This window comes from Anomalospiza imberbis, chromosome 4 (assembly GCF_031753505.1).
Source record: "Anomalospiza imberbis isolate Cuckoo-Finch-1a 21T00152 chromosome 4, ASM3175350v1, whole genome shotgun sequence".
NCBI classification, from domain to species: Eukaryota; Metazoa; Chordata; class Aves; order Passeriformes; family Viduidae; genus Anomalospiza; species Anomalospiza imberbis.
In genome coordinates, this window is record NC_089684.1 from 18,853,217 (window position 1) to 18,877,364 (window position 24,148).

General features: G+C 40.1%; 1 protein-coding gene across 1 annotated transcript in view; it reads right to left on the bottom strand.

Moving 5' to 3' along the window:
• Window positions 1–1,054: 1,054 nt before the first annotated feature.
• The window catches only part of LOC137472329 (transmembrane protease serine 11E-like), a 41,467-nt gene continuing 18,373 nt past the window's right edge, over window positions 1,055–24,148 (bottom strand). Inside the window, exons 6-12 of the mRNA XM_068187349.1 lie at window positions 18,652–18,719; window positions 15,311–15,474; window positions 7,544–7,582; window positions 5,349–5,544; window positions 4,288–4,547; window positions 3,360–3,502; window positions 1,055–2,017 (exon numbers count right to left, since the gene is read on the bottom strand). Of these exons, the coding sequence (XP_068043450.1) occupies window positions 1,856–2,017; window positions 3,360–3,502; window positions 4,288–4,547; window positions 5,349–5,544; window positions 7,544–7,582; window positions 15,311–15,474; window positions 18,652–18,719 (1,032 nt within the window). The 3' untranslated portion in view covers window positions 1,055–1,855. The remainder of the gene's footprint in view (window positions 2,018–3,359; window positions 3,503–4,287; window positions 4,548–5,348; window positions 5,545–7,543; window positions 7,583–15,310; window positions 15,475–18,651; window positions 18,720–24,148) is intronic.

A 24,148-nucleotide genomic window follows, 5' to 3' on the forward strand; every position in this document is an offset into this window, starting at 1 on the left:
TAATTCAAAGCTCCATGACGTTTCTGTTTTGTTACCGAACCCTGTCTGGAGTAAATTCTTAATTGAAAAATAGCAGCAACTCAAAAGTGCATAAATTACAAACTTCATCAATAAATTAAGGAAATGGATTTGCTGCATCTAACTATCCCCCTAACTGTCCCAAGATCCTTTTCTTTTTACAATGACATGGAAAATCAGAATAAAGGTACTACTATGTTGAAACTAAAGCTAATCTAAAATCTTCAGTTGATTTCTTTCTGAGATAAGGCAACTTGTCTTTTACCAAAATTCAAAAGATACACAGAATGACTTTTAGTAGCCTAATAACAAGACAACCACTCCTACACTACCAAGCCTTAAACATAGGTTTTTCCATTCATATGTAGACTTGTAATTCAGGGTGTGAGTTTTCAAGAAATGCCAAACATCTCATTCCCAGGGATGCTGATTATTGGAGAGCTTGCACAGTAGGAAGGCTGAGGAGAGATCCAGTCCTGAGCAGTGGGGGACGCAGGATGCTTCAGCAGAATTTTCAGCTGTAGTAGGTGCAGCTGTGGGACTTGCAGTTTCATTCATGTCTCATACAGACTCCTGTGAGTTCTGCATTCAGAGCCTAAGCAGTCCAGTGGCCATTTGAAGACTATTCTGGATCCCCACATTGAAGGCCTTGGCTCTAAAGGACCCCCTTCCACCAGCAATCCATGAGAGCTTGTGCACAAAGATAGGAAAAGTGTAAGGATTGCATTTACTCTGAAGTTCTTATTGGGACTGTTCTTTAATATGAAATTACTCTTCATCCTCATAAGACATCCATATTCAGGATCATATTCATTCATGGCAGAGATGAATCCATCAGTGAAGTATCGGTGATTGCTTGCTTTGCAGTGAGATGGTTTCTGCTGGCCGGCATGCCCTTGGAAAAGCATGCTGTTTCTTGATCAAAAAAGGTAGTTCCCAGTTCTATTGTGGCAAATATTTTTTTCCCTTTAGAAAAAATTTAAATGCCATATTTATTTCTAATGAGATTGTTCATGGGGGCACACTTTTTAAAAAAAAACAGTTTGTGTAGAGCTTGTCTTTCTGTATCTGAAGCATACTGTGTGTTGAACAGAGTAGATCTAGAAGACAACAGGTACAGAGGTAGCAGCACAATGTTGTGATGAAGCACTTCCACAATAGCAACTTGAAGCAACTTGAACTTCACAGAATCCACAAAAACATTCCTGTTTAAAATGTACTTTGCAATAAGAACATCAAGCTTTTCTCTTTCCTGTTCTAACCCTACTGCAAGCACAGAAATCCTACTTTTCTTTAGCTAGGACCTAACCTCAGTCCTGCTGATCCACTTTTAGTTACCAAGGAGCAAGGTGACCATCCAGGTTCTCAGCTGGAGTCAGTGCAGTCTCTAACAAGAATAATCATCAAGGGTCTACTTTGCTAGAAACACAATTGTGACAGCATTTGCTTCATTGGAGGAGGAAGATTCAGCTGCAGACCTTGCCCATGGCTGAACAAAAATTTCTTTGTTCTTTTTTTTTTTCCCCTGGAAAATGTTTGCATTTATAAAGCAGGTAAATTGGTAGCTTTTAAACTTAATTTTAATGATGTCAGTTCATAATTTCTGGTAAGGGAGAAAGTTTCACAGCTCAAAGACGAGGCAGACAATTTCATACATTTAGCATGAATTCAGAAGGGGTTAGGGTCTCTGACAGCAAAGATAGCACTTGCTGTAGACCAAGGTTGCTTCAACCAAAATTACATAGGATGTATATACTAAAAAAATAACCTTTCAGAATTACAGACAAATATTACTTATATGTAGTCTATGTAGTAAAATCAATTTTTTACTTTAGAATTAGATGCCTGTTTTTGTGGTAATCCAGTCACGGAAATAAGTCACTCGTGTGTAAACTCCAGGTTTATTTGGCTTGGCACATTCATCTCCCCAGCTCACTATTCCCACGAGGTACCACATCAGTCTAGAGTCTGGAGTAACAAGTGGTCCCCCAGAGTCCCCCTAGAAAAAGAGGAGGGGGAAAAATATTCAATTGATCAGAAGAGAAAATGCAATTCTCTCCATAGACAGGAGGGTCTATCCTGTAAGAAAAGCTAACAAGCATTATTTCAAGAGCAGCCATTTGTGAAGAATCCAGGCTGTTTCTGAAACTTGAGTCAGAAGTCTGTGGCATTTTCCTTTTTACCAGGGGACCTCTTGACCTCTGTTTTGGTAAAAGACCTAACAAAAAGCTTCTGTTCTGTTTTGTGATACACTGCTTCCCACCTGCCTTGTCTTCTTCCTTGTACAGAGTATGGAAACACCAGTTTAGGCAGCAATCTAAGAGAGCATGAGCCTTTTTTTTAACAGGTTTTATAGTAATTGCTATTCTTAAAATTAATAATTTTAGTCACTTTCAGCAATAATGTTTAAAAAGGAGCTTAGAGCTCCTTTTTGCTTGGAGCTTTCATCAAGAACTGGGTCTTCTAGTTAGATGATACCTCCTTAAGGTATTATCCACTTTCCAAGGCTCAATTTGATACTGTTAATAGTATGACATGGTAATAATAATTAAACTGAAAACCTTACAGACTGAGAGGCAATCCTCACACAACAGAACAAATTCACCAACTTTCACCAAAATTTTTTACTGAAATAAACAGCAGTTGCATGCTTCTGCTTAGGTATTTTCCATGCTGAACCAGGAACAGAGGAATGAGCTTCCCAGTTTACTCTGTAGGGAGTTTGTCTTTGGGGAAAAATCTGTAGGACTGGGATTAAGGGAAGAATCTGTATTAAATCAGCACTTTAAGAGTACAATCTTTAAAAATAACATAAATAGAAATTATGTGTTTAAAAGTTATCACTATGGAAATATTTTTGTTTGTGCATAAGCATTTCCTTGCAACATTTGAAACCTGCAGCATGCCTGTTTCCTTCCCATTCTTTTACACCTACCTTCCTTATAGTTATCTTTGTTTCAGACAGTTTTCCTTTCACTGAACCAAGTTTGTTACCAAAGATCACATTGTAACAGATTTGCTATGATATGATCCAGTCCAGAATGTAATTTCAGTGAGTGACAGTGCATTTTTTCTGGTAACATAACATGCTTAACCTTCTTCCTTCTCTCTACAGATGTCCGGTATTAGCTACTTAAGACATTTAATTTTTAGCTCATAATTAGTACAACAACATTTAGTGCTCAATGATGTGTACTAAATGCTATTTCACTTTACACCTAAATTCCTGTTTGAATGGAGCCTATTTAAAGGACTAATGCACTGTCTATTAAGATTTGGTCAACCAGATACTGCAGTCAGCATTAAAATAGTTTCTCTTTCTAATTTTCAGCTACAATTACCTGACAAGCATCTACTCCTCCTTCCAAGTATCCCGCACACAACATCCTGGGTGTTATGTCCCCATCATACACTTCTTCTCTGTTGCAAGTGTCTGAGTCAATAAGTTTCACTGTTGCCTCCTGAAGAGCATTTGGGGCTGGACCTGAGAGAAAATACAATTTGAGTATTTACCAATATAATTACTTCGCAGTAGTTAATATTCAGGAAGAATGTTTGATGTCCTCTTATGGAGGACCAGCTTGACTTGGTTTAATGTGGAGGTTTTGCTTGTTGATCTGCCTAGGTCAGGCCCTTAAGGAGAATGTACATAGAATCACAGACTCGCTTAGGAACTGTACCATTAAGACTGAAGTAATGATCGCATGGTACACAGCACCTTAAGTGTAAAGCCATATATTTTACACATGTTCCATAACACAAATTCCATGTTCCATGGAACACAAATTATCCAGCAATTTGAGCAGATGATACAAAATAAAGATATCTTTATTCCATTGCTGAATCTCTTCTTAATGTGGCCTGGTAAGAGTGTGAGCTTGGGCAATCCACAGCTCACTCTGCACATTTACCTGAAAGCTCACAGAGTTATCTGTAACTTCTGATGAGTGCTGGCAAAATAGTTTTTTAGGTTCTATATAAACACGTACATAGCTGGACTACCTGTCTTAAGAATTTACAATATGAAATGGAAAGGCTGGGAAAACAGAAGAGTCTTTTTTTTTTTTTTTTTTTTTTTGCTCCAGTGGACTGTAGTTCTGTGTTTATCCACTCTAGTTTTAAAACAAGAAACTGATGCCTACAACTAAACAAACCTATTGCAAACATTAGGCTTGCTGTCATATCACATGTGGCTACAGAAGTTATATCAGTTCACTCAGAGCTGCTGTTTATGGACCATACAGGTCACCTGGCAGACTCAGGACTCACCATCATTGGTGAGAGCTCCCCAGCCTGTGATGACAGCGTAAATATTGTAGGGAAAAGTCTGAGATGGCTCTGGCAGACAGACACGGTGTATGCTGCTTGTGAACTCAACTCTTTTGGAGAGCTGCACAAGCGCGATGTCATAGTCATGTTCTGGGTAGAGGTAATTCTCATGGATAATAATTCTCTTGACTGATCGCTTCAAGCTTGGTGGCTTCAAAAGAGCTCCAAAAGTAGCAGTCCACTTCTGAGGGTGAGTCATGCTGAAAAAGGTAAGAGAACTGTAAGTATTTTGCTGTAAATATGTGTTTGGGACTTTAAATTTGCCGAGTAACTTTACCGTAAAACTCCTTCAAGCCAGCTCCCTGCTAGACAGCTGTGGCATCCATCACTTTCCATAACAGAACTGTGGGCTGCTGCTAGAAGAGGGTACTTCTGCACTCCCTTCTCAGCCATGGTCTTGTACTCCTCCCCTGCTCCTTGTCCTGGATCTAACTATTGTGTGGCCATAGGGTGTCATCAAATGCAGAAGCTCTTCTGCTGTAAACTCTTAATTTCCCTTACTCTTTTTGCACATTGATAATCTGTTCAATCAACTGTTCCATCTTAAAATACCTTGCAGCTTCACAATTGCCATGCTTTAAACAAAAATTCCTGGGACTGCATGGCTGAGTAGAGGGGTAGAACATGGGGTGGTAGCTGCTGGTAGCAGTCTGCAGTGGCAGCAACCCCATTGTAACACGAAGGCATACGTTTAAGAAATGTAAAGTAGAACAGGAAACAAATACTCCAACATTTCACTCACCTTACCTTTTCTGCACTTTTTTGGTCAGTACACCAAGTGACTATTGATTTTCATTCATAAAATTGCCAGTTCTGCTCCTGAGGGCCAGTCTTTAGTTTCTCATTGAAACATCCAGCTGATGGGCCTACCTAACTCTGACTTTTTTCTTCCAAAATTGATTGTTGGGGAAAGAGTCAGGGGTATGGTGCAAACCTGGAAAGCCACACAACTTGATACAGAAGGGGGACATTCTGCTGCAGATTCTAAGATGGCAACTTACTCTCTGAAGCAGTGAGCTGCAGAGACCAGCCATGTGTTGCTGATGAGTGTTGCACCACAGCGATGGATGTTATTGTACTGCAAACTGGCCTGCCAGGGCCAATCCCCGGTCTCTGCAGAAGACAATCCGCCAACGATTCGCAGCGATGAGGATTTTGCCATTGACTTGACTGATCTATTCTGCCGTAACCCACAGACTGTCAGAAAGGACAAAGAGAGTATTAGCTATTCTTCTGTTTAGTAAATCCTGCAAATGGCTGTGGAAAACATATGTAAAATTACACACCACCTATGTTCTGTAAAAATGTATTGACATCAACAAGAAAACGTACCTTCCACCAGCCCCCAAATCAGAGCTCCTCATGCACAACCCATGTGTTAGAAGCCTGAATGAACAACTGACTATCATGGAAAGCCATGATGGTCAAACATTCAGGCTTAGCTGTGTGAGCAGCCCGACTCAGGAATCAGAACCTTCACCACACACCCAAGACAATACCCAAATAGAGGCATTGCCAATTTTAGTGTCCCAGGTAATTTCTCATTAGGACAAAATATGAAAAAGGCAAAATCTAGAATGGGAATGATCCGAGTTGTGGGGTTTTATCATGCATGCATGCAGATTACATCAGCAAGATATCACCTGGAGACAGGCAACTGATTACTGCAGGCTGCAAGTGGACCTGGAGAGGCACTTCATGCAAAGAGCATCACACTCCTCCAACCAGATATGACAAAAGGCCTGGATACCTCCAGCATGGTATGCATCCATAACACAAAATAAGTATTTTTATCCAAACCCAGAGAGAAATTGAAATATCCATAGTTTCAGCTATTAAACTCGGGGTATTCAGGAGCAGCTGAAGCTCCTGCATAGCTTTAGAAACTTCCTCAATGAACAGACCTACTTCAGCCGTCTTCTCCCATCCAAAAAGCATCAAATCCATCCTACCTGGACCAAGACCCACTAGTTTTCATCCAGGTCCCAATTTCAGCTAGATATTAGGAAAGTTGACACACAGGACTATCTCAATTCATTGAAAAAGAGACAGAGATGAGAATTATTTGCATAGTGACCACACAATCCAAACCATTGCTGCACTGCTCGTCTCCCAGACAGTGACCCAGGAGGGGGCCAAAACAAAACTTGGTATTTCATCACTGAGGAGCTGCCAGCCCCAGGGCCCTTGAAGTTCTCAGAATTGAAAAACTGGAGCCACAGAGAGTGTTATCTCATCCCTTTCCTGCTAGGATCTGCACAACATTATGTTAACAGTACTTCATGGTCAAAAATGGCAGAAGTACCACAGCAGACTGAAAGCTGTTCTTAAATATAGAAGAAGAAAGAAAAGTTACACCACACTGAGGAGTTCATGGGCTCAGTGTAAAGTCTGTCCCCTTCTGATATTTAAAACCAAAATGAAGGAAATCAGTGAAATCTAAATCTACTTGTCCAAAAGTTTTGTGTAAAAGACAAACTTCAGAATATACCATAGTTTATAAGACTGTCTGAACTACCATTTTTCCCTCCTGAAAGCTCTTTGTAATCTTCAGTAACTGGTCCTAAAACTGCACAATCCTGCCAACCACCTGAGCAGTCAATTTTCAAAACACAGGGAATTAACTCAGTTCTATCAGTGCCCCAGAACACCAGCACCTACATCAGACCCAAAAAGTGATATAATTTAATAGTCCATTGTTTGACAGCTTATTGCTAAGGAACTGATCAAACCTTCTCAGAGTTAAAAAGAAACACAACTTGTAAGCAAAAATAGCTTTTAGGACTATTTTATTTCCAAGCAAGCTGACTTCTTTCTCTGAAAACTTAAAAAAAAATCTCTAAAAGAAGGTATCTCTATCTAATCCCTACAGCAATGCATTGAGAAGACCAGTCATATTTCCATATATTTCCACGTGGAACAATTTTGTGCTGTCAGCCATTCCAAATTCCAGAACATTTTGATTATAATTGCAGGCTGATGTAACTTTTATACATTTCCTTGTGTTACCTCTCTCCTTTCAATGGGTGCTAAAGAAAATTACAAAGTCCCAATTTCTGAGAGTACAAGGTCACATTCATTAGACAGAAGGATGAGAAAAGTCTCTTAAGGGTCAGGAAAAGTGCTCAGGGACTCTTAACGCTAATTTAAGAAGTTGGAGATGAGATTTCTGATGTTTAAAAAAAGCCTCACTTACTGTCATTGAAAATGGCTTCTGCTCTTATTGGATCCACATCTGAAACAAAGAAACAAACAAACAGCCAGGGTAAGGCTAGGCCAGCACAGACAAGGTTCCCCATCCTCATGGTCATCCCCACAACAGCTATTTGAGTACATGGCACACAGGTGGCATGGCTGAGAGAGCTGCTAGAGAAACCAGGGTAGCTCATATTTGCTCATATTCATGTGCTGGCTGTTGTCCTCCTCTGCAGTCAACATTGTCTGAGGACCAGGCACTCATCCAGCCCATCCTGCTGGAAACAAGAAACTCCAGCAAAAAGGAAACAAGCAGAACTCCAGCACACGTACGGCTTGTCTGCAGGGAATGTTACAGACCAAAGGCAGTGCTAGGGCTGCCTGCCATGTGTGTGTGCAACCACTGCTTTATTTTATAAGGATGGGAGATGAGTTAAAATCGGACATTTATATACCAACAGAGTCTATTCACTATAGAAGGAACTGAAGTCTTATTCACTATGAACAGGAACTGTTCACATGATGAAGATAATTACATTTCACGGGTGGGCAAGACACAACTTCCAAGGTCCCCCTTCAAATTAAAATGCTCATTTGTACTTTCTCAATTCATATGAAAAAAGGAAGAAAACACTAAAAGTACATGTACTTTTGCATTTCAGTAACACTAGTTGTATTCTGTGAATTTCCATGGATAATATGGTTGGTTGTCTCCTAGAACCCTTACATCAAAATGGAATAATACTACAAAGCAAAAGCTAGGTCAGCTGAAGGATTCAGCAGTGGTGTAAACATTACTGTTTGCTAAACTGTACTAAGGATTTGGCCAGTTCCCCTGTATATTTATATTGGCTAGAAGTGCTTTGAAATATCTGGCCCTACTTGTTTCTTTCAACTGTGATGAGCATCCAGTGTTTTCCTAGAAATTCATACAGCCTTCAGAACTAGTTCATCATTTGAGTCACACCAATACTTTATATCTGGAAACTAGTAAGAAACCAACAAACGTAACTCACAATGAAAGAGGACCTTTTGCCCTTAAGTGCAATACTGACAACAATGTTTTTTAGCTTTTCTCTGGGTGGAGAGACATTTGCCTCATAATTCATAATTATAAAGCCTGCAGCCAGTTATTATCACTTACATTATGTTGCAAAGCTCATTGAGAAGACAAAAGGAGCAACCAGCTTGTTCAAGTGCAGTGCCGGAAGCAATTCAGTTGGCATGTTCCCACTGCATCGAGTTTTGCTGTGAGTCACAGGTGCTCTGCAAGGCACCTGTATGTATCTCTGTTTGCCTTTTTATGAGGCACCTAGAAAAAAGTACAAACCTCACACGGACAAAATTTTACCCATTGCTTCCAGCTGGATCAACTTCTGTGTAATTGGAGAAATGAGCCTTCCACACACACACTGCCAGTCTGTACAGCTTTGAATGTCAGCATATCTTACAATATATCCCTACTCTGCAACTGCTATACTCTCCTACCCATCCACTGCTGAAGGAAAAAGGCCAGTGATACCCTGTTAGCAAATTCCGTGTTGTATTCACTAGGGTAGGGTCCCAAATGCAGAGCACATGCATGTGTTTGGAAAACTGAAGTAACTGACCCTATTTTCAGATAAGCTGAGCACTTTGGGTTACATGATACCACTGAAAATCAGGCTGCTTACTGGTTTACCATGCCAGGGGCTTGCCTTCATTTGTTAGCAGCTTCACATTTTGGCCTGTTGAAGAGCACAGATGTTCCTACTGTGCCAGCCAACGTGTTGCAAGCCCTGCCTTGAAGCAGTCACTCATAAGGCATGAGAGAAAATTTTGCTGCCCTGCTCCTTTACTAGTTGCCCTAGTTGTTTGCACTACCAAGAAAAAGCATCAATTAGTAACAATCAAAGTGTCATATCTTGTTCCAACTGCATATGGCTGCGAAAGTAGTTGTTTGTGCCACATTTAGGAAAACAGTGTTCAAGATTCTACTGTAAACAAGTTCTACTTGAACCTGCATTGAATACCTGTAAAATGGAGCTTGCTAATGAATGCAAGCTTGTTTAACTTTAATGATATGTTTAAATTAAAATGGCAGCAATCTACTGAAATGCAGCTTAGGGATTCCGTTTCTCAGAAGAGGGCTCTCTTTTCCAACTGGACAAGCAATTTTGTTAATATAGTTATTTTATATATTTATTAAACAAAATAACTCTAAAACACACCTAAATTCTTTAATTTCTGACTAACTTGAACTTACCATTTAAGGCTAATAAATTATCAGTAAAGAACTTTTTTACTCCTCAACATATGTGTTTGAGCAAACTTGGAAGGAAATGCTCATAGTTAACTGCAGAGTGAATGGGATATCTTATCTGTGAGGGGTTCAGAGGTTCCTATGGAAAAATGTGCTCACTTTGCTACATCTCTAAATAATGTCAGTGTCACTGCATCAGAGGAATCAGTTGTGTGCCCACCACCTCATTTCATTTTTTTCCCCAGAGTTCAGTGTTTATGTTAAAAGGAAAAGATCAGAATGCTATGAAGTAAGAGTATCAGACATTATATTGACATGGTGCAAGCAAGGCAACCAAATGAATTATTAGGGGATATTATGCATTTTCAGTATAGAAAGGGCCAGAGATGGCAAAATTAAATATGATAAATCCTTTAAAAATATGATGCAGTTTTACCCAAATACATATTTTTTCACAGGTGTTGATTCATAAAAGAAACTTCCTTTTTTATAGGTTTCTACACCTGCAGATTTTCCAGATGTGAAAACAAAACTTCTAGTCTCAAAAGCAAACTGCATGTTCCATCCTCTACTAAATCAAGTTCCTGCATCTTGCTGGTCTACGATGTTTTTTCACACAGAGAAGGTAAGGTAGAGATTATCTTAAAAGGGATATGAATGGAGGAAATGATTGTTAACAAAAATAAGAAAGAGTATGTGCTTCAATACTTACAACACATTCTTGGAAATGCATTTGAAGCACAAGTTTGGGAAATGCACCAGGGATCAGAGAAAGCATTTTTCCCACTGTCCTTCACCATATTTTAATAACAACTTTCTTGAAAGGAGTGAGAATTACAAAATTCTCAGCTACATCAGAAATAGGGGCCTCACCCAGAGTTATGTAGGGTAACAACTGCACATGCAGACAAAAAGAGGATAACTGGTGAGTTTCAGTAGGTCACCAAGCTGGGCAGCTGACAGAAATGTCACAGAGTGCATGTCCTGCAGTGTAGACAGAGGTGGGGATAATAGCTCTACTCTAATGCTCTTTAATTACAGTGAAGACCACAAAGGTCTGAAATACTGGGGGAAGTGGGAATAAGAGCAGTGAGCAGCAGATTCAGTCATGTTTCAAAAACTGTACCTTAAAGGAACTGCAGGAATTTCCTGAAAGATGGCAAAACATGAGCTTTGGGTTTAGCAGGAAAGGCACCTTCTTGTGTGTTAACATTGTTTGTACATCCTAAAATGTCTCTCCACTAACCTTCCAATATTCCACCTGCTTGCAACAGGAATTACCTCTCCAGATTCATGCACCCTTGTAGAAATAGCAAAACATAGCTTAGGTACAGGTGATGCAATTCTCATTCCTTCAACAGAGTAGAGTAACCTGATAGAGACACGGCAACTGCTTTGTGCCTCTAATTGTTCCTGTCACCTAGCTGTTCCCTCCCTGCTGATGTTCACTGCACCTGTCCTCACATCTGTGACTCCCTCCACTGTCCCCATCAGTGTCTTAATCCTGTCCATGAGGCAGACATAGGTCCATACCTCACATCTCCATCTGGTTGTCCTGCAGCCCGACGAGGGATCTGCTATGTACCAGTTCTGTAGCAGGTATCCAAACAGATACATTTTTTAGCATTACTTTTCTTCCTGACCTACACTCACGCCTGAGCAGCAATCAGTGTCTTACTACAGTAAAGGCAGCCCAGATTGCTCCCAACCTCTGCAGACAAAGCAGAGAAAAAACCAAGGTTTGAGTGAGAAAATCAATTAAATTAATGTATCTGGGTCATGAGAAGAGAGGTCAAGATGACTTTCTGCTTAATGCCTTTATCACAAGCATATCCTTGCAAAATACCAATTTTAAAATACATTTCAGTCCCTCTCATTTCAATCATTCTCTCTAGACTCTTACTGAAATGTACCACCTTGGGCCAAACTAGTGGCCTCAAAGTGGAGAAATATCAGATCTCCACTGTTTCCCAATGTACAGATGCATGTTCAGTTCCACTCCCCAGAGATGCTGTTGTGGCTGATAAAGTGCAAATATCCAGACTGCTCCATACATACATTCCTTATCAACCCTGTCAGACACTCATCTGCATGACTCCCACAGAATACTCAATAAAGAAGTAAGAATCTGTCTGCCAGGTTCTGTACTTTGTAGTTGTTGGGAGCTTTAGCAAGCCCCAGATTCCAGATGAATAGAAACAATAGCAGTTGGCTTGTTGATCAAAACCAATTAATGACTCATTATTCATGGTCAAAACCTTTGGCTGTGCAACAGATGGGAATACTTCCTACTCACTTTGAACAGTGCCAGTGATCTTGCAACCAGCTTCTTTCTGACATCAGAAGTACATTCCCAAAAATACATTTTGGGATATTTCCAACCTACCTGACAAAGGGAAATAGTTTGGCAAGCTGCTCTACACTTTACTTAATACGGATCCAGACTGTCAGGTGACTCTACTTCTAACCAAGAAACCTTCAGGAAAATAAATCAGCCTTGGAGGAGAACTCTTTGTTGCCAGAACTATACAAAAGGCAAACTGCAACATCTTCTTTCAGTGCCAGTGGAAGAGCAAGTCCTAACATGGGTGTTTCCAAGCCATCTGACATTTTGATATCTCACTTTGATTGCCCTTGCACTGCTCTTCAGGGAAGATAGGAATTAGTTTGCTTAATTCTTCACTGAAAATTTGGCTTTTAGTGAGGTTTGTACACAAGTGCAAAGAATTCTATCAGTTCTTATTCTCTATCAAAATCAGAGAGAATGTATGGATGTAAACCATCCTTGACCAGAGGACTCTGTTGTCTAGCTAAATAAGAAAGCAGGAATTTCAGTAATAATATATTTGAAGGTACCCTGACAAAAATGTATTTTTGCAGTCCTATGTAAAGAACATCTACAGTTTAGTGACAGAAAAACCAGAGACAGTATTGTGTTGTTTTCCTTGAAGTTTTGGACATTTTCTATTTTCTCACATATGTATGATCAAGCTTCTCTCTATTTTAGGAAAAAAAAAAAAAAAAAAAAAAAAGAAAATATTCTCAGTGTAGACTGTATCCCCTCTTTATTCCAATCCTCAGGAATGCAGAGGCAAAGCAAGTTCTACCCCTGGTCTGGCAGACTCCTCAGTGTTGTAGTGCTGCCCTGAACTGCAGCTTGAAGGTCCCAAGTGTAGCACCCAGTTTGGAGGAATTTGTTGGAGCTGATTCTGAAGGCAAATACTTGTGAGTGAAGCGCAGGTTGAGACATGGTGTTGAACAACAAGGTGATTATTTCAGGGGAGGAAGACTTAAGGAGGTTCCCTTTATCAGACTCCCCCTAGCATGTGATATAAATAAGTGCCTGACCTGGATTTGTTCAACTAGTGAGCTATGCTCAGCTAAACTGAGCTATGTCATGGGCCCTAAATTAGAATCTTTTGATAAAGTGGTTACAAAGAACAGGTTAATGATTTTTTACAAGCCATTATGAAAATGACATTCAGAAAATGCCTTAGGATAAATAAGGATTGCAGTTGGCAAAAAGGTACAATGAAGCAAGATTTAGAAAGGTGGCTGCAGAGCATGGAAAAAAAATCTAGGGCTTCTTAGGTTCCCATGGTTTAAATACTAATAGTGGACATCTTATCCACTATTATATCTCAGGAGGGGAGAGAAAAATAGAAAATGCAAAACCTAGATTCTTCTCTGGACCTCTAGGATCTGTTGAAAATTGTCACTTCTCCCTGGTATGAGGAATAACTTTTATGAATTGAGAGCAGTACCTCCTCTAAAAGCACAGGAGCTCTCCATTCTATACTCTTCTCCTGAGTCCACCTGAAATGGCAACACCATTCAGGAGCTGGCCTAAGCTTCATACCACTGCTGAAATCCTATTAGCAAAGAAAGATCAAAATTTTTTTTGGACTGCCTTTTATTGTTGTCTCTTAGAAATGCCAAGGTATTGTTTATGTTCCTTGGTGTCACTCATAGCACTTGCACAATGCTAGTCCTGTAATGAGCAGCTGACCTGTGCAGTCAGTGTTTTATGGTTAGGTTGGGAGAGCCAAGAAAAGCAACACAAAGTTTGCCACACAACTTTGATAAAGTAATACAGATGCCATCTCTTAGTGAGACTATTTAATGAAAACATTGCAATTCAATTGCATTAGCCAATTTTTTAATTAGCTATTAGTGCTTTACTGTAACATTCCTGGTGCAGTTCAAGGTCAACTAAAAGAGTTTTGAGTCGCTTCCCACATTTACCAGACTGAACAAAAGCAGCTTGACTTGATAAAATCACAGTCTATTTCTAACAATAATTTTTGTACTCTTTCTAATTTTATCCTTTATGTAAAGTATCAAATTGAACTGAAGATTCAAAATTCACTAACTCATCACCCAACTGTGTAAACAAAAACAAATCTCTTTGAATCTCTCTGATGCCCACACAGTATTTTTATCAGGGAGAATTTACATGTGCACTTTGTTGAACAGGAACTACTGGCATATAAACAACATTGCAGGGAAATGGTGATTACTTGCCCAGAGGGATGTCACCTATCATCCAGAGCCATTCCAAAGGGGAAGACTGGTTGGCCCATCAAGAAACAATGGGAGTGTGACAGCTCATATTTGAGTTTCATTGCATTACCACAATGCAAATATGTGCCCAGTTCAAGCACCAAGTTGCTTCTGCTCATTTCTGAGTGGGAGGAAGTCTGGATCCATCCAGCATGGAATCTGGCCCAGGTTTCCTGTTCTCTAAATACAGCTGTCTAACCTCTGCAGATTTCTGCTGGTTCAAGTACTGTAGTGTGGAATAGCAAGCAGCAAGCACCCACCCTATTACTGTACTGTCACCCCTGCACTTAGGAGTAAGCAGTTCTGTAAAACTAAATGGAGCAAGTATCTGTCCCCATCTGTCAACCAGCAACTCATCCTTGAAAATCTGACACACAGAAAAATTGCCGACTATATATAACTGACACCAAGACAGAAACAAGATTCTAAATTTGCACAGAAATTCTGTAGCAGAACCAAAGTGTAGAAGGTAATGCAGTTGATGTTCCTATCCTGCAGATTCATGTCTGCTTTGTGAAGAAGGGGATAGAATCCCTAGCTGAGAAGTCATGTAGATAAGAACATTATGCCTTTCTTTCACTTTCCTCTGGGGAATTTGCAAGGATTTTGAACCTCCCACCATATATTATTTTTTAATGCATTGGTTCTTTCCCCTTGTCATCCAAGTATACTTCCTGCACTTTCAGGCTCCATGCCAATAACACAAAATTGGTACTGCAGTTTGGAGGAAGGCTGAGGCTGTACTGTGAAACCACAAAGTAACTGCTCCCAGTTATCCATATTTAAGATATTTTTTTTTTAATTTAGAGGGGTTTGCTGCTGATTTTGGTCTAACTTAAGGAGCATGAAAGACTGTCATTCAGACACAGTAACATCAAAAGCTATCATCAAAAGGGAAAAAACCAAGTCTCATGAATGAGAAAATGGAAATAATTACTTTTAAAATAAATGTAATACACTTACTTGAGATGGTAGAAGATCGGACATTTATTCGCAGAGGCCCTGTGTATTTTTTCAGGCCCCTCCGTAAGATCCTTCCAACTCTTTCCCGCAATGCTTCTCTAGAATCCGTAGAGGAGAACCAGAATGTGAGCAAAGCCTCTGCCATCACACCATCAGTATCTGGGCTACAAACCAATGAAAGAGTCTCGTTACCTTCAGCCCACTTCTGCATTTCTTAGCTTTTATCATAGCTCCTCTAGGAATGGCAATGTAGCGTAAAAGATTAGATACATTTTCAAACATTTGTGAGAAGGAATTTCCAAAAAAAATCCAAGAACGCTGAATGGTCAAATGCATCATAGGCTAGAAGGTGGCATGATGCTTTCTGTGAACAAATGGCCAGACCAATTTTATAATAGAGTCTGAAAAGCAGTCGCTGACTACACGCCCGAGACAGAAGTGAGGAAGGAATGAACTCATTTGATTGCAATGAAAAGCTGGATAAACAGCACTTCAGAAACATAAGGTAGATGATTAATGGTATCTACACAGACCTTTCAATGGCCCTGTCCATACACAGAATAAAAATTTACAATCATCATCAAAATGTACTTGGACCTTTTTGGGAGATGGGGGAGACCACACAACCTAATTTCACCACAGCAACCTGTTGGAGAATGTTCCTAACAACTTCATGTTGTGCAACAATAAATGAAACTTGGCAGCATACCCACAGTCAAAGAGATGGATCACAAATGGGGCCTTTAACACCTCAATCAAAAGTGCAAGCAGCACACACATTGAGACCCACAATTCCACAGTTTTAATGTAAGATCAGAGAAGGAAGAACAGTCTTGTAATAGGTTGAATTCAGTTGAATTCACCTGGTAGTTGTATTTCTTTTTCCTTAAAGCATCAGATACTGCAAGAGATGGAATGATAGACTACAAAACCTCAAACTGACTAATCTGGCATAGTAAATCTTGCTCTGTACTTGCAGATGTCTTATCCCTGGTCATCACAAAGGGAAGGTAAGAGCTTGCACCAGAAATCTTCTCTCTTGTGCCTCCTCCCACCTGAACCAAGAAGCAATGAGACACAAGCCACAACAGATGAAATCACAGTTACTTCATACAGGGGGAGAACTAAAAGCAGGTTGCTCTTTCTTTAGATAGGAAAGGAAAAGAGCAGATCTCCTAGTTATATCTCACTGTCTTGGAAATTTGTAATTACATAAAGGAAAAATAGAAGACTGAAGGCTTATACAGAACTCATGCAATCAGGCTTTAAACTTTGAAAGGAACATGTACCAAATTGAAACAGACATTCCTGATATCACCAGTGAAGGGAAAGAAAAGGCCATATGCTTTAAGCACACAAAGGCATGCCAAGTGGTTCGTAGGTGAGCAGAAGGACACACTCCTTGCCTCAAGGATCTCATAACTGAGACTGAGAAGTCATATGTGAACCTTTCAACAGACTGTTTTTTCCATTTGTTCCAACTTCAGTGTGATTGGCACTTCGTTTATTTTCCAGATATTATCTGATCCAGCTGTGGGTGTTGCTCTGCATTTCTGAGGTGTTCCCTCACCTCTCCCCCCACTCCTCTTCCTGTGCTATGCCACACTGGAATTACCATATCAACTCTTGCAAGCAAACCACACCTCTCGAAACCCTCAGGTAAGTACTGCCCACCTTGATTCACTTATTATATAGCAGAGATCCAGAGCCAAGGATACCTAGCGAAGATTAGTATTGTTTTTCTCAGTGAGCAGTGGGCATTATTATTAATGCATTGCTTATACTGAACCAAAAGATACGCACAGTCCTTCCCAGGTAAATTCACAACCGTGACCCTGCTCAAAAGAACTTGCAGTCTGAGCCCTTGAAGAGGCATAAAGAATGTATATCTGAAAAAGCAAACAAGCTTTGGCTCATGCAAATCTTGCATCCAACACAGAAAACATCTGTCAGTCTGTCTTTGGGAAAAAGAAGTAATGAAAAATACCACTTATCCCTACATATTGGCCTCTCAGATCCCTAAATCACCCTGCCTATGCTTGCAACACTCTAGTCAGTATCAAAAAATATCCTTAAAGCTACATTCCAGTAATGACTTTTGTGTAACTGGGGATTAAGCTAAGGTAAAGGAAGAGGCAAGATGTCACATACCATGTAGGAACAAAGAGGAGCACATTCACAAGGATTAGATCTTTAGATCTTAGTCTTGCAGATTTAGTCTATGATTATGAAGACATTCAAAGTTTATTTGCAAAATGTTGGGCACTGTTACTCAGGAACAAGGTCTTAGTACTACAACAGACAGTTATATAAAAAGATCACTTTCAGCACTTAACAGTGGTTAAAAAATCAAATTAAACATTATGTATTATTGGCAGTTGAACAGAGAGTAAAAGAGGAAAAAAAGCTTCACATTGCTCAGTGATAATCTCACCTATGGGTCTGACCCCTTCATCTCAAAAAAGCAGGAACGGCAGACCTGAGAGATGTATGGAACAGGGTGATAAGAAACAGTTTGAAATGCAAAGAATGCTGAGTAGACTGGGATTTTCAACTGAAAAAAAAAATTTAAAAAGTGTGGATCTTATTGAATACAAGAGAGAAAAGGGATATGATGGGAGTGTCCAGTATCAGTAATTGCATGGAGAGGAGGGGTAGTGATCAACTTTTCATCATCTCCTTCAGCACAAGAGCTAGGGGTCGTTTAATGATCCGAAGAAGGTGGTTATTCACAAGTATCTCCTTCCTGAAGGAGTGGGGTGCACGGATTTCAAGAGTCTAGGAGACAACAGACAAGCCTTGGGAAATAACGCCACCGAGGGCTGCTAAACAAACCACAACCACTTCAAGAACTCCCAAGTGGTAAATACCTGGAGGCAGGGAGCATACCAAGAAGCAGTTATCACAGGTCTGTTGTGCTGCTGCTGTTCCCTGGGCACCTGTGCCCATTCTTAGAGCCACAATGATAAGTGGGACTTTCTGAGCCAGCCCAGCCTGGTTTTCCTGGACAAGCCCAGTGCAATAGCAATGCTAGAAATGACATCTGCATTACAGTGTAAGAAATAGTTTTGAAAATCCTTTTTGGTTTTAGATAGCTTTAGTTATCTCTGCTTTAATAACTAAAGCTTGCTCAGGATCTGAACAAAATTTGTTGGAATTTGGACTGACTGAAGGGTCTCTTCTGCATTAAGATCCAAAGGGAAGCAAGGTTCAGAACCTTGCTCATTTAGGTATTATGCTCTGCTTTTACTCACAATACACTTTACTGAATCAGATCTAGCTGGGCTTGGTGCACATTTAATTTTATCTCAGCTGCGTGCATTTATTATAATCTCACATACCTCACTCTGATTAAGCGTGAACGGATGTATTTTTTCCTTAAAATGGAATTGTAAAATGTCTTGTCGATCTGTTGAAAAAAGAAAAATATAAGATAACAACAAAAAAGGAGGGAAGCGGACATACTGATGGAAGGAACATTCAGAAAACAGCATTCAGTTACAAATTCACGGCTTACAGAGCCAAGAAACATAATGGAGCCCAGCCTCTAAATAACATTTGTCACAGACCTTTTCTAACCATTTCCCCTTTGACCTAAGGCACATCATAAAAAAGCAAGCTCATTTTTCTAAATGTCCTGTAGCTACATCAGTGTGTCACTGTAGTGTTGTCTTGTCCACTCTCAGGCGTAATGAAAACATAAAGATCCTTGGAACACACTGCTGCACTATTCCAAAGCACAGCTTCCTAAAGACTGCCCACAGAACGGATACAGCAAGCTGTGCACTGCAGTGCACTCAGCCTCTCTTGTGCCCTTTCTGGCACAGCATTTACCCTTGGTCTTATAGAAATCTATAGCAAAGCCAAATTTCAAATTATAATTTGATTATCATGTTCCCCTATCGCCCTTGTGATTTTCCACATGCTCGGACAATCATCAAGCAATTCTCATCAGAAACTGGAAATCCAGGACTCCTAAGGAATCGATCCCCAAATAACATCTTTACCAGTTCCTGCTCAACTACATCCTGTCAAGATGTCATCTCAAGATTGCATGATCGGTGTGAGACAGCTCAGTGTAATATAACATGGCATGAAATTCTGCCAGGAATGGCTCAGGATCACTGAAGGATTGAGAAATAGCAGAGTCACTGGTGAGTTATGCAGCAGCTCCTCCTACCAACAAGACCCAGTAAATTGAACATATCCTGTAAACATCAAATGCATTACAGGAAAAACTGTACAGAAATGCTTTACAACATCATGCAAACTGGGTTTTTTTGGGTTTTTTTTGTTGTTGTTGTTTTGGGTTTTTTGTTTTTTTTTTAGTTTTTAGCCCTTAAAGGCAGTCTATTTTAGCCAAGTCTCAAGATGTTCTGTTTTCCAAAGGAAAGGAAAAAATAATGGTTCTCAAACTATTAATATGTTGAAATATGTCAGATAGAGAAACAAGCATGTAAGCATGAAATCTGGGGGTGATTCCTCCCAAGGAACACAAACCCCTCTTTTCCAGCCTTGGCTGTCACAAGATGAAGCTTCATGGCATTACACAGGGATATTGAAGCAGAATAATTTTAAGATGAAAACTGCACAATGATTAATTTAAGGTGATTTTAAGCATGCATTAGTAAGGAAAAAAAGAAACATCTTTAATGGTCATGCATTTAGCTGATGTTTAACCTTGCTGTTACTGGCAGTTATCTGCAATTAGTTTGGCATTTGGAACAGACAAAATTCTATGGAAAAAGACAACTCAACTGCAACAAGCTGCTGTAGATATGCAGAATACATTTAATCCTCTCACTTTGCAGATTTCCAGCTGCTACCACTGCATTTTATGATGCATCCAGTTAAAAAGTTTTATTTCCTATAACTCTGCATCCTGTTCCACCACAACCTCCCTTGGTTATTGGAAGCAGTTGCCCTTAGAAAAAAAGGGAGTTTTTTGCTTTGTTTTTTTTTTTTTTTAATGATAACATTTGCTTATCATTTCTGTCACAGTGCTAACAGCTGCACCAGTGATTGTGTAAGCAGAACCATGTGGCTGAGCAGCACTGCCAGCTTTGTGGCATGCAGTGGCATGTGCTACCTTCAGCTGCACTGTCTTTGAGAACTTTTGATATCTTTGGGACAGGGACTTCTTTGAGGAGTGCTTTGCAATCAAAAGAGAGCCTTGAGCTGGGCTGAGATACACCTCAAGCTGCTGCATTGCTAACAAGTACAGTGAAAGTAGAGTGACTTTCAGCTTGGGAGTGAAGAGGGCAGGAATTCACAATCCCTAGCTAGAGAGGGTTGCGTCCATTTGACATTCCCAAATCCTTTATCTCCTCCTGACAGTTGAGTTTTCATGATACTTTACTGTCTGAGATGTCAACTGTTTTTGCTACACTTTCCACCTGCAATTCTGCAGCAGATACAGGGATCTTTACTTCTATCACCCATTCTCTTGTGTATCTTTGTTACAACTTAAGCAGCTTGTGTGACTGTGTGTTTTTTGTACTCCCAACATGTTCAGTTTTCTCCTTTTCTCCTCAGCCTGGACCACTTATAAGATGTTCCATACAGTCTGATTAGGAACACCATGTGCTACAGCACAGACAAAGACTTCCAGTGGTGTCTCACAAAATTTTGTTTGTGCTTTTAACAAAAAGAATCTATGGAATCCAAACGCAACTAAACTATCAGCAATAGACACTGTTTTCAGAACATTCAATCCAGAAGGCATGTTAGTTATCTTCATGGGGAGAACAGGAAGCATACGATTTAAAATTATACCAAAACTGTGTTACTTCCATTCTGTTTCACACTTTCATGTCTGAATGAGAAAGTAGACACTTTTTCCATTACACACTGTCACTAACTTTCCCACCCTTAAGAGTTGCCTTAGCACTACATCACCCACAGACAAAAAATATCTGATGGGCGCCTTTGTTTTCAGTGAACCTTGCAGGGCCTTTAACACCTTCAAATGTGAGCTAACATTTTTTACTTTTGCAACCTACTGTGTCTTATCATGAAAGAAGCGCTAGCCAAACCTCTGCATTGTGGCCTACTACTCCCCTGCTGATGAATTCATTTGGTAAATATGACCCAAATCTCTTCTTTCCTTCAACTATGATTTTGGTAACCTGAATTATTAAAAGTAATCTTTATATTCATACAGAGTTTATATAAGAGGAGAGTATGTAGGAAGATGCCATCAAATAAAAACTTTCCAAGGTTAATGTTCTGCCTTATATTTTTACAGTTCTTTTTTTGGTGAAGCCTTTCACACACCAAACAGAAAACATTTCTCTCCAGCCTGCTAATAGCTTTTTTTTTTTCAGCTTGAGTCACAACTGTTGCAGCAAAAGCAACTAGGACTTTGTCCAGTGACTAGGTGTGACCTGGTCCTGCTTGGGAGAGGCTTTTAAACTCATATTAAATTATTTGCTTTGATTACAGCCCCTCAAAAGTGACACTGTCATGACCAGATCCCTTAAATTCACCACTGTTTAAGTGAATCTCACTGTTTTTCCTGGCCCTTGTCTAGCAATAGCTCAACTGTGACAGCTGTTGCTGCAGGCAAGGTCTATGAGCATTCTGAACCAAGTGCCAAGTCCTGCTCCTTTCAAGTGAGAAGCATTTTCCTGACAGTGTTTATTTAGAAAATTTCATTTCTAATTTCCTCAGTTTAATTTCATATTCTCTATACTTTTTACTACACTCCTCTCAATGCAGAACAATTTTCTCAGACAAACTGGACTTCATTCCTGAGTGCTGGTCCATCCAGTACAGTAAGTAATAGTGGCTAGCACCAAAGATGCAGTAAGAGGGCAAAACATTCCCACCTGTACAAACCCAGACAAAAAGGAAATTCTTCCTTGTTCCTTGTAGCCAGCCTTGCTTTATAATTTGATGAACAAGACTTCTTTTCCTATTCTGTCTCAAAAAAATCTAGATCTCATAATCATACTCTTTTTCTTGTGTTGTACCATGCTCAACCTTCCAAAGCCCGTGAGCAACCTACTGAAATCTTTGTGATTTCAGAGTCACACAACATGTCCTTCCTCCCTGGGACCCAAAAAACACCCAAGCTCTGGAAATAGGTCACAACAGGGATCCCATTATTCCAGGGTAGTATGGAAGTGACATAAGCTGGCCTTGCCCAGATGTGTGGCTGTGTCTGGAAGTGTCCCAGCAAGGCGGGCTGTGTCAAGCCCTTACTTTCTCCCACCACACACTGCTCTGCCACCGCACACTGGGTCACAAGGTTTATCAAAAAGTTATCTTAAATCTAGTTTGACAGAACTCTCCTCAGGAATATTTGCTGAATGCACTGAATTATTTGCGTGGGATGTTCCAAAGCATTTGGTAGGCTTGGGAGCACAAAGCCTCTTGTTGCTCAATAGTATTGCTTTTTTGCCTGCTGCCAGTTTAGTCCTTCAACAGCTATCCTCATACTACATTCTTCCTCTTACCTCAGTAGCTACTTAGGATCTAAAGCCTATTATTTGTGATTTTTAAAGCTTTTTGAGCATAAATTGTAATTGCAACATACCACTTGATTCAGTGACTCTCCCTAGTTTACAGCTCAACATGCTGAGACCCCTAGAGCTGACCATAATACAAATCCAGTAGCTGCTCCTTTTAGAACCTGACATTTTTACTGCCCTGATTTCAACTAAGGGGCTGAGAGAGGACACAAAGAGAAAGACTGACAGGGCCAGCAAAAAAAAGAATGTGGCACTGTTCCAAACCAGGATGTGGACATCACACTCTCCTTGGAAACTGACATTCCAATTACTACCACAGCCCTACAGCCACAGTTCTTGCCCGAGGTGAAGAAAACAGACCTGAAGGAGAGCAAGTACAATGATGCCCTTGCCTCCAGCAAACCAGAGGATCAGAACCCTTTCCATCAGAAGCCACACGCACAAGGACAGCAGGTCTCATAGCAGGAAAGAGCTGTGTGATCCCAAACATCAGCAAATGGCGTCACAAACTCCTCACGGAGTTTAAGCTAACAGGGCTGCTAGAGCTGAGGGGTGAGTAAGCACTGCCTGACTGCACTGAAATAAGGAGCTCAGCTGGATGGTTCCCGGAGGCCACATCTGCAAAAGAGCAATAATTGTCCTTGTACGGTAGTTCCTAATAAGATTGGTCTTTCGGATAAAAGAAATTAAGAAGACTAATACATGGGATAACGTCAGGATTTAAAGTACCATGCTTATGCTTGGTGCAACCAATTTCAAAGGCATGTAATGACATGAGTGTTTCATTATAGTTATGTGTATTAGTGACAGCTGGAATTAAGGTCACCTAGGTATTCTCATTCCTACTCCCTGCTTTCAATTATCCATAATTAGCTTCCTAAAACTTTCACACTGCTATTAAAATTTTGTCCACTTGGGGAGGGATTTTCCAGCTTTTGGAGAGAAAATCAGGTTTGGTGAGAAAAGCATCTGTGCTAATGTCCAGAGAAGGGCTTTGTTGTTGGGGTTTTTCTTCTTCCCAAAATAACACGCTTTCCCCAGGAAAATTACTACATGCATTCTGGGTTTTTTTTAAAGAATACTGATAGGTAAGGAGCTGAAATACAAGAGCAAATACCTCTTAGGAAAATAACAGTTTTGTGAAATCTAAGGAAGATCGTTGGTTACGTATTCAGCTTACAAGTGCCCAAATACCACCAACCACACAACTGCAGTATTGAATTTAGATTCCCCCTTTGGACAACACCAGGATCTAAGCAGCCACTCTCTTGTCCAGCCAGATTTTGATCACTGGTTTGCATCTTGAATCACTTTATTGATATAATTACTTGCAAACAATGCAGTAATTCTGGATTGTGAGTCT